This window comes from Larus michahellis, chromosome 1 (assembly GCF_964199755.1).
Source record: "Larus michahellis chromosome 1, bLarMic1.1, whole genome shotgun sequence".
NCBI lineage: Eukaryota > Metazoa > Chordata > Aves > Charadriiformes > Laridae > Larus > Larus michahellis.
Genome location: NC_133896.1, coordinates 98,317,566 through 98,333,224, shown reverse-complemented (window position 1 = coordinate 98,333,224; position 15,659 = coordinate 98,317,566). Strand labels below are relative to the sequence as shown.

The following is a 15,659-nucleotide window of genomic DNA, read 5'->3' as shown; positions in this document are numbered from 1 at the left end:
GTGTCCATCTAGAGCCAGTTTTCCCAGAGATGACCCTTCTGTGCCTAATTATAGTGCCTGGCCTTCTCTATCTACTCCTTGGCATGCGTGCCTTCTCCTCTGGTGCTCTCCTGTTTGGAGCTCTCTTGGCTTCCTTTGTCTACCAGTGTCAGCTAATAAGCTTCTCCAGTTTCCCTAGGCCTCTTGATTGATTTCTCTTTCCCACTCTTATACTAACATGTCCTAGCAGCTGGCTCTCACAGAAACTCCCTAATCACCATCACGGTCTCTGAGGATGAAAGAAGGTTTCTTTGCGTGCAAATTAATAAGCTAGTGTAAGTAAAATCAAGAAACAACAAGGCTACAGCAATGCAAAACCTATTATTCTTTTATTGGACAAGTGCAGTTTTAATGCTCACACTTGAGGGTATGCTAGTAAATATGTTAAAAATGCTTGGAACATGGAAACTGACTGGCTGACACCAGTGTTCCCCATGAAGCTTTACAACCTTAAATTGGTCCACGAGGTCCATCATGGCCCTTGAGCCAGCACTGCTGAAGTCACTGCTAAGTTTACCATTGACTTCATCAGCTGAGAAACTGAGCCCTAAATTCTGGTTTGTTCAAGAGCAAAAATCCTACCTCTGATCTTCCTGAAAGAGACCAATAGTCTGTCTTGTTGAATTACATCTGCACAAGTGCTGTGCAGGCTTGAAGCATGGTCAGCTTATTCTTTACAGGGAATGAGATCTGCAAGTTGGAGGAACTGAGGTCACCTAAGCCATTAGCTTTATTTGTCTATTCTAAGCCAAGAATATATTACCAAGGACAGATGGATGTTGTACAGGCACCCATAGTGGAAACACAATCCACCTGAGAATTAGACTCCTGACAAGTGCAGTATATGTGTTTACTGAGAGTGCGAGTGGCCTGACCTACTCCTGGGTTTGCCCAGGGTAGAGCTTCTGGCTTATTATGTCATTAGAAGCTTTTAAGACAATATAAAAGAGACTCTCAATAAAGCTGGAATAGTCTTCTGTTTTTATTGATGGATCTACTCTCATTTTAATCACATATTGACATCTTCCAGTGTTGTAAATACCTGGAATTCCTCTGTGCAGGAGGACCTTTGTTGCAATGGAGTTATGCTGGGGGGCTGTAACAGGTAATGCCAGATGCAGTACGTCAGACACCTCCTGATGCCGCTTTCAGCACACTTTCGGCTACTAAATGCTGAGAAGCTGGTAGGGATCACTGGGTTGGTTCCAAGTACAAAGCAGAGACAGGAAAGTCTAGTGGATGTTGGAGAGCTTATAGTATGTTTCCACCTCATTCGGAGTGACTGTGCTGGGAAGCAGTTTATACAAAGTTGCTACGTGCAAGTAAGTTGTATGTGTTCAGAATGGCTATATGTATATATAAAAAAGGCAACTGCGTATGCCATAGACTTGTGTATCATAAACATGTATGTCAAAAGCAATTTTATTTGGGGGATACAACTGCCAGTGGAGCTTGAAGGAATCCTCCAGAATCGCCGTTGCATGCTTGTGGACTGGCAATTTGTTTAATAGCTCCAGAGGGAAAGAACTGTATTTTCAGCAGACAGCTGATAAGTCTTTGTACCTTTTTTGTGAGCCTAATTGCCCTTCTCCCATAATCACTGACCCTCATCTCACCCTGTCTGTCCCCAAGCTTTCCAAGCTGGGTACACTTGATCTTTTTAAACATTTTGAAACGGGCAGTCATATTCTGTCATCCTGCAGACAATGAATTTCCACTGACGATCCCTGCAAGGGAGACGAGAGAGAGATATTAGCAAGCCAGAATTGCAGAGGATAAGACTATACAAGTAAGAATAACTTTACATCAGGTATTGTGGCAACAAAAACATCTGTCTGCCATTAGCTGACTTTCCTCTGAGTGCTTTCCGTTTTTATGGGCTGGAAGGAGATTAAATATGTCCGATAGCCCATGGCAGGGGGGTTGGAACTAGATGATCTTTAAGAGCCCTTCCAACTGTAGCCATTCTATGATTCTATTATAGTTATAATTCTTTCACACTGCCTTACAAGGTTAGAAAATCATCTCCCTGAATAATTAGGTCTCTGAGTATCCTTCAGAAAACAATTAGCCTTGATGGTGATCAATCCTAAATTGACTTTAAATCAGTGATCAAGAGAAAAAGGACGGTTCTGTCAAAAATTATTGTCATGTGATATATTGCTCAGGAACGTGTACAAAGTAAAATGTGTGGGTGATTTTCAAGCTATTTCTAAGTGGGGAGTTATCCATACAGCAGAATTCACTGTTCTTTTTTTTTTATTTTATCTTCCACTACTAGGTCTTCTAGCTAGTGTCCTTTATTAAAGATGTGAAGGAATCAATAGTGAGAGAAATTAAATTAACTTCTCATCCTTGATCTCCACAAGCCACATGCGAGTCAGAGAAATGTTTAGGAGTGTAAAGAGAGTTTATGCTCTTCCTGGTTTGTGAGTAATTGGATGTCTGTATTCTCTCTCAGGAGAGTGATACAATACCTACTAACAATTTTTAGTACGAAGCATGGCTGAAGCAGCAGGATTCAACAGTGGAGGCCAGTGATTTAGCGACCAATAGCTGCAATAGGCTGCAAATTTCCCCCTTAGCTTATTGTGCATCAAATTTTCCCTTGACAAAAACGCGTGAGCTCAGAGGAGCAAATACTGTCCTGCTGTGGAGCAAATGTTCAATTTAGGCTGTTTGGTATTGGCTAACAGGAGTTTAGATCTAAAGTACAGTCCTCGTAGATGGCAGCCATCTTTTAAATTGGTAACAGGTACTACTCAGAGAGGTTTCCGACAGTTTGAATTCTGATGATAGTTATCTCCTAAACCTGAGGCATGGGACAAGTAATGCTGCTGGAGTGGTTCAATAGGAGCTGGCTGTATAAGACACCTGCACAGCCCTGGTTTTCTGGTGGCCAGCTCCAGTGAGGAAACTGGTGCAGAACCTACTGCCTCTTAGGGATGTGACGAGACACCTGAGCCCAGATTTTGGTATTAATTGCTCTTATATGGTTTTATTGGCTGGGTGACTCTATCGTGGAATAAGAATAATTTGACTCTTAAGCTCTGTGTAGGTATAAAGCGTCTAATTTCAGCTTTCATTAACTGAGGTTTTTTAATTGGAAATTTACTATGCTGCTTCACCAGTTTATGCTGAGTTTCGTTTGGAATTGGGTCTGTCTCATACTCATCAGCAAATCTGCGTTTAGTTATATAGTGTTTATTTTTGGTTTTCTTTAGGCCTTTGCTAGATGGTTTGTAATTGTAATTGCCTCATAAAACTGTTACCAAAGGTTAATGAAATGCAAGATTCATTTTTAGGTTTATTTTAGAAAGTCCTCATTTGGACTATGTGCGTGCTCTTCAAAGACAGTTATTACTCTTTTGGTCACTGAGCTACCCAGAGAGACACAAAAAAAAAAAAGGACTACAAGATTATATGGGTCAAAATTAAGGTCTGCTAAACTAGCACCCATTGTCAGAAAGACTTTTAGCTCAAAAGCTGAGGTCAAGTAGTTTTTCTAAAACGGAATATTGTAAAGTTAAAAGTCAAGCTATTTAAAATAAATGTATTTTAGTTACCTGAATGAATAACATGCTTTAAAATATAAGAACAGAATTATTTCTGAAGTTGTAATTTAAGCCTGAACTTGCAGAAACTTTAGCATATATGCATGGAGTTGATGGCCAATAGGTTTATGCATTTAGTATCTTGATTTATCTTTTTTTGCATTACTTCTGTTTGAAAGCTAAACATATATATTCAACTTTTCAGGATGCAGGCAACTACCTTGCACCATTGGTGCTGTGTGTTTAATTCAGTAGTTATCAGCCTGTTTCTGTTTGTAGATCCCTTACAAGTTTTCCAGTAGAGGTGCAGATCCCTCAGGAATTGCCCTATGTGGAATATTGTAGAATATATATGAACTTGTCTTGTCAGATCCTTAACACCAGTTTATAGCCCCCCCCCCAATTGATAATGTCATGCATTTTCCTTGACTTCGGGAGTCAATATTGAATTGTCACTTTTACTCACCAGCTGTCATGTGCTGTCAGAATTAAATTTTTGTTTCTATCGGGAAAATATCTTTTATCTTCAAATATTGCTGAATAATCTGTTTCCAATTCAGTTTAAAAATTCTATGAATTCCTATTCATATTGAGTTTGACAAAATCCTCTTTCTTTGGTCATATGAAACTTATTAGGGACCTAAAATACCCTATAATTTAGCTCAGCTGAGCTCAGTAGCTATCTGGCTTGTCCAGCCATTTCAAATATACTTACTGCTAGGGCACCTGGGTGTTGATCTGTCTTTCAATGATGGATGTCTGAGCAGTTAAGAAATTACTGGCTATGCAGATCACCCAAACAAATGGAGCAGAGAACAGTTTTGTAAAAGAAATGAGCTTATGACAGTCTGCATGTGCTATTTTTATACTACGCACTGAAGGGCAAGCTGTGGCACCTACCAAGCACGTCTGGTAATCCCCACATCCCGGTCCAAGCTACTCGCCACAGGTTGGGCTGTGAATGCCCCAGTGGTGCCCTCTGGACTCGAGAGAGCGATCCAACCAGACCACAGCCCTGTAACAAGGCTTCATGAGGGAGCCATGCTGTCATCACTTAGCATGTGTCAGAGCTCAGGCTGAAGCTATTTTGAAGCTCTTTTGAATTTATTTATTTTTTTTTAATTTTGGAAGGTATTTTTCCAGGGGTTTACAATGTGCATGTCTATGTGGGCAGTTTCAGTTGTTTACAACCTGCTTCACATACCCCATGTCTATCTCTGAAACCTGACTGTATCAGTCTGTCTAACAAAAGGTACTGTCTTTCCCTGCAAATACTCCCTTACTTATGTCCGTAGGTCAGCCTGTCTGCATCAGCATTATCACCATGCTCTCGAATGTGCTTGCAGAGATACTTCAAGCCTCTACTAATTCTTTCCAGCTACTTTTTTCTTGCTTTATAGGCAATTGTTTTCTCCTTTTGACCAATTTAAAATGGGACTGAAAAATGTAAATATTAACCCTTTCTAAAATCTGCTCTCCACAGATGAGTGCTTAAAACCTCTGATATGAACAGCAGCTCCTTCTTTTATTCCTGATACGCAGGCATGGAAACTTGCAGAGTGATTACAGAAGAGGAGGTGGGGATGCCACCTTTCTAATCTTTCTGCAGCTTTTGCCAGAGGCATCACGTGCTCTCAAATATCTGTGCATCAGCAGTGACCCCAGTGATGCAATGTCTTAGGGAGTAGGAAGGGAGGATATGATTTCTGCAAGTTTATTCAGAAAGTCTAAAAATACCTAACTGAAGTGATTAGGAAAGCTTAAACTAAAATACCTTCAAAGGCTTTTTTTGTGCCTCTCGTTAGCTCAAGAACATTGCCCATCACAGGCTAAATAGTATGGACACAAGTTTAATATGCTTGAGAATGAAAAGCAGTCTCAAAATCTACAGCATGTTTACATAGACAAGCTGCATGTGTGTGTGCTGCTGGCAGACTGGGACTGGGAATAGCTTTTTTCGCTCCTATCCTGCCTCAACCAGCTGCAAAGAACCACTTAGGATGACAAACTTTGCCGACTTTTGCAAGTATACCACTCAGGAGAGTTACTGCATGAATCTGAATTACAAACAGGCATAGCAGGAATTTTTTTTCACTTGTTATGTGAAGCAACACAAGTTGGTTTTAGTCATTCTGGAAGCTGGGGGCCAGGAAGTTCATTGGCACAGAAAAGTTTCCAAGATTGCAGTTCATAAAATGTTTTCTGTATGGTTTTCATCTGCTGCTATTGCAGGTTCATCTGTGGTATCACAGCAGTGGTAGGACAAAGGCGTTGGTGGCTTCTTCCCTTTCCAGGTACTGTGGTGCTATAACCTGTGAAGACCTGTACTCCCGATGTGTATCCCCATGGTGCTGCCTCCACTCCTGGCCAGTCCCTGCACTGCTACCCTGTTCTGAAGGCTGTGTTAAGCCTTCAGCAGTCACAGACAGAAATCTGCTCAGAGGTATCATTTACCTCAACTGCTCTGTTTTCCAGGCTCGCCCTTGTGATTCCTTACTTTACCCTGGTCCGCATTTGATGGTGGCTGGAATACAGCTGCAAGGGAGCACGCTGTCTGCATTATCTCTTCTACTTTCTGCCATGGCCGTCAGGAACAAGGATTGAGAATAGCACTGGAGAATATTTAAGAGAAAAACCCAAAAGAAGGATGTCCCTTGCAACCTTGTAAATTCTTTATCCAAAGGGATAAGTAGATAACTTTGAGTCAATTAACTGTGATAGTTACGCTTCCGCTTGTAGGAATAATTTGCAGACATGGGTTCCATTTGTTAATAAACAGGCTAATGAATTTTAGCCAGAAAATTACAGTTATGGACCTGCAGCAGTTTGACAGTGTGTTATCATTTCAGGAAAAGTCTTCTTATTTTAGGTAATCTTTTGGCTGAGGGGATCCTCAGTGAAGTCCAGCAAGCTGAGTGCATCACAGTGGCAAAAGCACCTCAGCTCCTTTGAGCATTCTTAGAGACAGCTTGAATTGATGGTGTGTTTAAACTCCTCCTCTCTTCTCTTTCCCCTTCCCCTCTAGCCAGTCTTGGCAATGATAGGCCAGTGCAGCACTCCTTGCCCTGCTGACTCTGCTGTGTTTGATAACAAATGCTTTAATATACCGGGCTGAGGTGTCTGAGAAAAAACATCAGCAAAGAAATAACTCACAGTCGATGTATTAGAGGTCAGCTTGAGAGGAAAGAATCAAGATCCAACTACAACTTCACTAGCCATAGGGCCTGGTCAAGTAATGACCAGGACTGATCAAGAAAATGTAATGAACTCATTTTCTGGAAAGGCTTTAATGTGCACTGCATTGCCTTAATTCCCAGTGTGGCCTCAAATATGTCAGAATTGTGTTGCAATGGATTGGGCAGTTTACAGCATTCAGATTGCAATTTGTATGGTCTTATCTTTGCATGCTGGCATGTTCCCCACTTCTCTGCAAAGAAGAGTGGGCCAAGATAAGTCCCTTATCCCCTCAAAGAACAGCGTGTTCCAGGCTGAGTTTTTACTGGGTTGGTTAGATAAAAGATGCTCTAACTAGAGGTAGGTGAGAAACAATATTGAAGATTGGTTAAGCTTTGTGGAGTTCAGTTTTAGCCAAGCCTACCATTGCTATATTTTTCACTACTTGGATGGACATGGCAGATGATCCCCTTGTGCATGAAGAGGCCCTTTTCCTGATACACCATGCTGGACAATTAGCCACATGCACAGTGAACTTTGGTCCTCATAAGTACTAGCCTGATGCCGAGTACCACAGCAGATGATGCGTAGCCATGCACACATCATCTTTGGGAGAAATAGAAAAGGAAAACCATTTTTTTTTAATTGCTAGTGAAACAGATGAAAACCAAACCTGTCCACAGCAGAGAAAGTTGTGGTTGCCCCACGGATGTAATAGTCATAAGTGTACATCATCATGTCCATGTCTTCTCCATAGTGTCCCGGATATTCTGTTGTTAACCTTTACATTAAGGAAAAAGAAGATAAAATAATTCACCATCTCATAGAAAAGTGCAGTTGACTGAATGCAACTCAAAATAGTAGATTTTTCCTGTTTCTTTGAAAGTTCTTGTTTCTTAATAGCGCCACAGATGCAGTCTGACCTATAAGACTGCATTTCTCTTCTGTGCAATTAATTAATGTAGCTATTTGAATAAATTTCAGGAAGTTTAGAAGTGTTAAGAGCAAGTTGGAGTATTATATGCATATACATCTGCAGCTCTGGGATAAAAGCAGCCTGAACAAGAGTGTAAAACCTGTCTTCTACTTATGCCTTTATTGCAGAGAGTTGCTCCGGCCTCTTGTCAGTCTGTTTGGTTTGCTGCTGTAGAGTTCTGTAAATGTTGCCAAGTCAAATAGCTACAAGCATTTATCCATTTATGAATTACATTAAATGAATGTAGCAATTAATCCATTTCTCTCTGTTCTTTCCACTTTCTGCCTAGTTTGTAATGTAAAAATATTGGCCTGGACAATATTTATGCAGTCTATTTTATCTAAGAAGTTCAAAGTGCTTCTGCATTTATTAATCAAATTATGGTTACTGCTTCCCTGGGAAATAGGCAAGTAATACTGTACTTGGTTTTACAGACATTTTGCAGATAATGAACAGATGCAGGAAGGGGCTGGGACCTTGACCAATACTTTATGCCAACATTATGTTAGAGGTCAGGAATGGAAACCTGGCACTCAGTCTTTCCCTGTATTACACCATTTTATGTGGGGGTTACTAGTGGAGTTGTGTCAGATTCACTACGAAGCAGCACAGGGAAGAATCAGGTTCCCTGTAAGGGAGGTGCTGGCACCGTGGAAATGAACAGCTCAACTCCCGTTGATACTAACAGGGTTAAGATGCTGTTACTGAAATCCTGACAATGGTTTTTCAGACTTAATTTAGCCCTGTAGCGGTACTTGAATGATGCTTGAAGGTGATCCTGGCACATCCCAGCCAAGCACTCAAGTGCATGTTTACTTTTTATTAAATCTGTGGGGGTTGAGCACAAGCTTAAATATTTTACTTCCTAAGAATTTAATTATTGGGATGGTCTTAAGTTTTTAAAATGAAATGCTTTGAGGTTATTTGGAGCCCAAACCAGTAACTGTTGTAATATTCAGAAACTGAAAGTTTACCTGAAAACTGAGGGACTCTGGAATATTAGGCTGCTATCTCCTAGAGCTACTTACTAAAACAAAAAATCCCCTGGAATCGCCACACTCTCCATATATTTTATATGTATTTTTGATCACTTCATTTACCCTGTTCTTATACTGTTACATCGTCTTTGTAAAAGCAGATGTGACTTAATTGCAGGTCATTTTCAGCTTTTGAAAATGGAAGAAAAACATCATTTAATTGGAACATCATTCCTAACAAATCATTATTCCTTGATGGATGAAAAATGGGACTGAGTGTGAAACTCAAGCATGGCCTTATAAGATCCCTAAGTCTCAACAGTCAATGTCTTTGAATGTGTCTTGTTCTGTGTCTCCTGTCCTTTGGCCATGGTAATCATCAAGCAAATTATTAGTTGTAGTACAAGAACACCCATGCCCAAGTGGTTTTGAGAGGCAGGAGATGAGGCCTGGTCACAGCTCCCGTTGTCAGAGCTCTGACCAAGGGCCCGTGGATTCGCAGAGCCTTCGCAGCGCTGTGCTGATGATAAGAAATGAACAGCAGTATTTCACGGGTCATGCAGACAGCTGCTACAGGCTAGGAGAAATAGAAAAAAACATGTACACTGGCAGTTGTTAGGATGGGTAAATAGGTAGTCTCATCAGTATGCTCTGCAAGTGGGAAAATTAGAGCCACAGTTTTCAGTCCAGCCCCCCTGAAAGTCCAAAGTGAGACCACTGTGGATTTTAAGGGAACTGGCTCTGACCCAAAGAGAATAAATACAAATATTATAAAAAGCTGTTTCTCATGACTTCTCACCAGTTAGCTGATGTTTTTTCCTAGACCAAAGATTATCACCTGAACGTGTTTCTGTCAAACCATGGCAAACCTAATTTATCTGTGACTTTGATTGAAGGCTGATGTTATAATTTTTTCTTTCAGGATATCTCTCCTTGTGCTCCCAAATATATATTTATTTGTCATTGTCAGACAGTTTACAGCTCAGATTTTAATACTTTTTTACCTAGATAATCTATGACTTGAATCTCTAATACACTTTTATGGCCCCATAAAAGAGCCTTAATGTGAGCATAAGCTGGTTCTTCAGTGTAGCCAACTTGCTGAAAGCCCTCCAGTTTGCAAAGACATGCTTTCAGGGCCGCTCCACGCCCAGAGCTGTGATGAGAACTAGAACATACTTCACAAACCCTGACCTCTGCTTCCTCATCTGTATTTTATCCATTTTCTTTACACAGAAATTAAGGCCTTGAGAAGGACTTTTTTGCATGCCTGAGCCTCCCAACAGTGAAGCCATGGATCTGAATCTGGGAACTTGAGAGTATTTCTGGATCTGTAGCCAGAGGCCAAGAGAAACTGGGGCTACATATATGCTAGTAAATTAAACAACACCAGATAAGGTTTCTGGGCACTTTAACTTGATTGCCTAGACATGTAAATTATTAGGACAATCCCAGGGAGAGTTTTAGCCTAGACCAACTAGCACAGTCTCAGCAGATACCTCAAAGACACAGTTAGTGAGTTAGCAGGTCGGTAGGTACCATTCCTAACAGGCATATTGTGGATACCCTGTTTTGGAGGGTAAGAAAGTTTAATAGTGTGGTTGCTTACTCTGCTAGAGGACAGTCTCCATATTTAGCTTACTAATTTGTAGCCTGCATCTCTGATACCTCATCTTCGAAGATTGCTGGGTCACAGGAGGTTTTTAAAACTTGTGGCATGAAGACTAGCTATGGACCAGGATTTAATTTTGCATCCCCCCATCAGCTGCAGGTTTTGGGGCTTTTTTGGGCTATTATTATGAGAAAACACTAAGGCATGTGTTTATATATGTTCCACCAAATGTGTTTCATAACATCTGTTTGGCATTCAACAAGGAAAATGTTCTGTAATCTTGACCAGCACTATGTGCTGGGCAGATGAGACTGTGCAAAACACAAGGTTAAAAAACTGTTTTCAGCTATACTCAGAGACAAAACTGAAAGTCAGTTCTTTGAACTTGTTTCACAAGCCTTTCAGTTAAAAAGTAAATCTGATGACAAGCTCCTGAATTACTGGGAAGGGTCTCACAGACCTTTTGCAGAGGCAGGCAATGTTATTTTGAAGTGAATGGATGCAGTAGGGAGCCTTCATTTAGCTTCCCTCTCTGTTCTTTCTGCCTGCTGTCATCTGCCCCTCCCTCTCTACTAAGTTCTTCACATAACCATTTGGCCTCTTAAGGCTCCTCCACTAAGAAATGTTTGAAAAGCCAATATATGCAATTACTGAAAGTAAATGATACAGGGACTTGAGCTGCTCTGAAATTTGTCTTGTTACATAGACAGTTGCCTACTGAGTGCTTTTGTTCTGGAGAGAAAAATTATAAATAGTGCTATGACAGCAATGTTCAAGTTCACTTGGGTCTGTGTGGTCTGTCTGTCTATTCAGTTCCCTTTGATGTTTGCTGTACTTGTTTATGAAACTGTTCCCTTAAGCCCATGCATCTCAAGGTCATCCGGATTGCACTGTATTCTTTGGAAGGAAGTGCATTTGGTTGTCCATATAGCAGGGCTCTGTGGTGTTACCCAGCTCTTACCTATTATCCCTGGTTTTGGAATCTTGGGGATAAGTCGCATAAAACGTATCTGCACTGAGAGATGCTGTAGTGTTTAATACATAGGGATATTCAGTACTTGATTTTCTTGTCATGAATGGGAGAAAGGTTGTTGAACTCAGCCATTAAGGCTCTTCTCAAAGTGGTCTGCCCAGCACAGGACAGTGGTTCCCTCAGCATTTGTTGTAGCTTGGTGTGTAATGTTATTGTCAAATGCTTAACTGAAAATATTGAGCATTTTACTCTGTAACGCCTATCAACTGAGTATCAACTGTGAACCACCTACCGTGGTACCATTTGTAAGTCGTGTGGCAGTGTATGGCTTATACCTGAGAGAAGTCATGAAACAAGTGAGAAAGACTTTTTTCCCTAGTTGCTGAAGGTTTGCCTGTCCACGGGAGTCTGGACTCCCAAGGAGTCCAAGCCCAGGGGCAAGACCCTTTTGGGAAGAGCCATCCACAAGTAGCCTGCATGAGGGCCCCATAAGCACTTCTGGCATTGATCTCTTAGCAAAGAAGACCAGGCTAGGAGGACAGTGAAAAGCTTGGGAATTGCCAAGTGTTGAGACAAAGTTGCTACCGCTGTTTGAGGTGATCTAAGGCCTCTAAGACCAAGCTGTGGTGCGTGTGGTGCCTGAGAAGCTACATGAGGGAAAGCCGGAGAAGAGAGGCTTGCAAAGCAGCTGTGAGAAGACCTGTGTTATACTGATTGTGGGGCCTAGGCACCAAGTAGTTTGGTGCCAGATGAACTCTGAGGAGACAGAGAATCTGCGTAGGGGCTAGCAGGGTACACTTAATGGGGTTGTATACTAAACCCAGATATGCACATAGGTGTTCAGTTTGGGGAAGGACTCAGAGGGGAGAAAATGGTAACATGAGATCTTTAGCAAGTGGTAGTGTTTTCAATCCATATGATCTATTTTCAAGAATTAATACAGAAAACAAACGATTTCTGCTTCAGCTTGCAAATCCACTTCAGGTTAATATCAGGTGTATGATGTTTGGACACAAGAGACTTGGAGCGTTAGTGGCATTGTGGAGAGAGGAAAAAGCAGGTAATTCTACATTAAAGACTGAGAAAGAAGAGCTTGTGAGAAGGGATGTAAATAGTTTGACATGTATGGGGAAGAGCAGAAAAACCTGACAGGAAAAAGTATTTCCATAATGGGTTTTTAGCTGGTAGAGTTAATGTGGGATGGTTTATCTTCTGACTGTTTGCATCGCCCCACCTATCCCTGCAATTTTCTGATGTACTTTACTGTAATCCTATAAATCTTGTTCAGGGCAGGAAAAATATTGAAAAAAGGCATTAAATCTTTAACAGGATTACTGTTATTATTGTTTTAGTCTGAAAGTAGTAATATTGTTTATTTTCCATGGTGAAGAATTACTATGTTAGAGATTAATAGAAAACACAGTTACTCATTTAGCACTGTTTTGTACTACTCTACAGTGATCCTTAGCACTCTTTTAACAATTGACTTCGGAAATGGTTATCATTAGTCTGTTTTTTACCCATAAGAAGATCGAGTCACACCAATGGCCTTACTAGTATTGTACAGCCTTGTCCCTTAGAGAAGTAAATGGGAGCTGTGGGTATGCCTTGCCTTCAGGTATCAAGCAGACAAAAGAAATGAGTCTTTTAAAATATCAAAGACAGTCAGTGGTGGACCTGGTGGTTTCCTGCTTCAACTGTTGAATATACTCATTCCCTGCTAGTAAGTGTGTTGTTTTGCAGTGCCTTACACTTGTCACTTCTTGTGCAACTACAGTGCTAGCAAGATGAATGGCTCCTCTTTAACCTTCATTTTCCTCTTTGCTGCTGAACTCTTCCTCTAAGAATGCCACAGCCAGAAGAAGGAGCTGTTCCATTTCAAGAGGAAAACATAAGCTTTGACATTAACTTTCTGACCTTTGAGGACAAGGAGCGTCCCCTGAATGGCCTTACTGTTTCAGATGTTATTTAGAGGTGCTTTAAGAATATGTCTCTCCTAAAGGAGAATTTTGTTTCAAGAGCCATGAGCCCGCATGTTACATTCAGTGAACATGGGGATTATATGCTCTTTAATCAATTTCAATTCTACCTCCAGCTGCAAGATAGCAGGCATCCCTTTTTGAAAAGCATACTGTGCTGAAAAGCCAAAGAAGGTCTTAGTAAACTGACTACAGAAATTCCTGCCAATGCTCCCCATTATAGATCCCAGATTGCTGGGCTGCCAGGGAACTAGAGGTGTCCTGGAGCTGCTCGAGAGATGAGGAGTCCTCTCATGTGGCATGCATGTGCGTTTCGGGATAGAGTTCAGGATCCAGGCTCTGAGATCATGGATTCACCTAGACACATCACCATCATTTTGTTTCCACTCTGTTGTATTGAAAGCCACAAACTCTCAGAAGGGTGAGGAGCCACGAGGCCAACACAGTGGGACCGCAGTTGTTCTTGGAGGCCTACACAAGCTAGTGCTATACAGTTACAAGGAGCAGCAGACAGCTTAGGGCAGCCTATGCCTGTTCCAAGAAAGACGTGTCTGAAATAACATTAGCCAGTTTTCCAACATTAAGCAAATGTGTTTCTCCTAAGATGTCTCTGGAAGGTGGTCCTGGAGATTGAACTGTAAGGTTGTATTTCCTGGGATATAAAAAAAATCAGTTAAATACTTCATTAAAAAAAAAACAAACAACCAACAAACCAAAAACCAAACCAAACGGGGGATGGGAATTGAGTTGCCCAGAAGTGCATGTTTCCACCACATCTGTTCTGAGTTCACCTCCTGCATTTATATCTCTGCGGTTGGTAATATCTGAGAAACCTGCGTAGGATCTCATCAGTCTCAATATAGCTTCGGTGTCAGAAAACAAGTAAGTTTTGTAAAGCCAATAACTCTTGGAAAATGTAATTGTTGCCTGGACAATGTTACTGTGACAGAGAGCTGCGAAAGCTCCAGACAGACCTTCTGGCACTTGGACTGCTGGTTGTTTGGAGAGCGGAAACAGTCATAAACAGTCTGTGCAGACTTGGGGCTGCTCTGTGACATGTGTTTGCTTTTGAGAGTATGGAGACAAGCTTTCAGTTTCCTGGCAAAGAGAAAAATCTGAGTTCTAATGGGACGAGTTAATCACACTGTCTCTGTGTCTGCGATGGATTCGCTTCCTTTATGGTTTGAATTGGCGCACAGTTTATTTTACTGTGGTAGCATTCCCTAGCCAGGTAAAATAATGGAGCCTTTCTGCCTCCTGTGAGGAACGTTAATTATTTTCAGTATGGTAAAAATGTGCAGTATTCATGACAAGACTTGGCATGGTGAGGAAGGAAACAAAGTACTTGAAAAAAAATTAAAAATAGCAACTGCAAAACTATGAGGCTGGAAAAGATTATATATTTATTTTCACTATGCGTTTACTGTACAGGTAAACTGCAAATTAGTGGTGGGAAGAGGAGCTGTGAAACAGAACTGCTGGGCTCTAAGAGAAAGCTTATAAATGCTACCAAGCAAAGTCCTTAAGCATGTATTTGTCTTTAACCGTGTTCTTAAGCAAAGTGTTTAAGTGTGTGTTTCAGTCAGCATGATGGTGCCATAAATTAGTATTCCAGTAAGTATTAGCAGGATTCAAAAAGCGCAGGAATGTTCCAGCTGTAAAAACAGGTCAAGTTCTAACAAACCATTTGCATGGCTTATATACATGGGGAAACCCTGTCTTTATTCATTGTAGGGAAGACCAACTCCAGGAGGAGCATAGTGCTGAAGAAGAAGAGCCAAGAGAAGCCATGCATAAAGATCAGCTGTCTTACAGCTTTTTTGTTTGCCAGAGAGCCTCGTAGAGAGACAACTGGAAGAGGAAGGGATCAAATACCCAAGGTGAGAGCTAATTTAAAACAAAGAGTTTTGCTATGCCTCAGTATTATCAGTTTTCTTAAAAACACCTTTCTGGCCATATTTTGTTTTGTAATGAAGGATTCATAGCACATTAATATTCAAGGCTGCTGAGAAATTCTGCGATGTGGATTGTCTTTGAATATAGATTTTCCTATGTGTCATGCATGATCCATGAGGCACCGCAGTCATTACATATTTTCCTGGTATTACTTTTCCACAGTCATATAATAATAGAAGCCTTTGCATGAAATTAAGCTGCTTCAACCAAGAAATAGGAGCCAACAGCATGTTAATAGCCATTTCTCCGTAGATAGTTTATTGACAGCTAGTTTCTGGAAGAGAATAAATACCATTATAGGTTGGTGCAGAAACTATAATAAATAATGATACTGTATATGCACATGTATTTTTATTGTGTCTTATATGCATATACATTTTGAGGTCCTACCAATGGTAGTTCAGAACTGCTTTGAAGAT

At 40.9% G+C, this 15,659-nt stretch overlaps 1 protein-coding gene across 1 annotated transcript in view; it reads right to left on the bottom strand.

The window, feature by feature from the left end:
• Positions 1 to 345: 345 nt before the first annotated feature.
• Positions 346 to 15,659, bottom strand: part of DPT (dermatopontin) — a 28,346-nt gene continuing 13,032 nt past the window's right edge. The window contains exons 3-4 of the mRNA XM_074595139.1: positions 7,441 to 7,548; positions 346 to 1,766 (exon numbers count right to left, since the gene is read on the bottom strand). Of these exons, the coding sequence (XP_074451240.1) occupies positions 1,700 to 1,766; positions 7,441 to 7,548 (175 nt within the window). The 3' untranslated portion in view covers positions 346 to 1,699. The remainder of the gene's footprint in view (positions 1,767 to 7,440; positions 7,549 to 15,659) is intronic.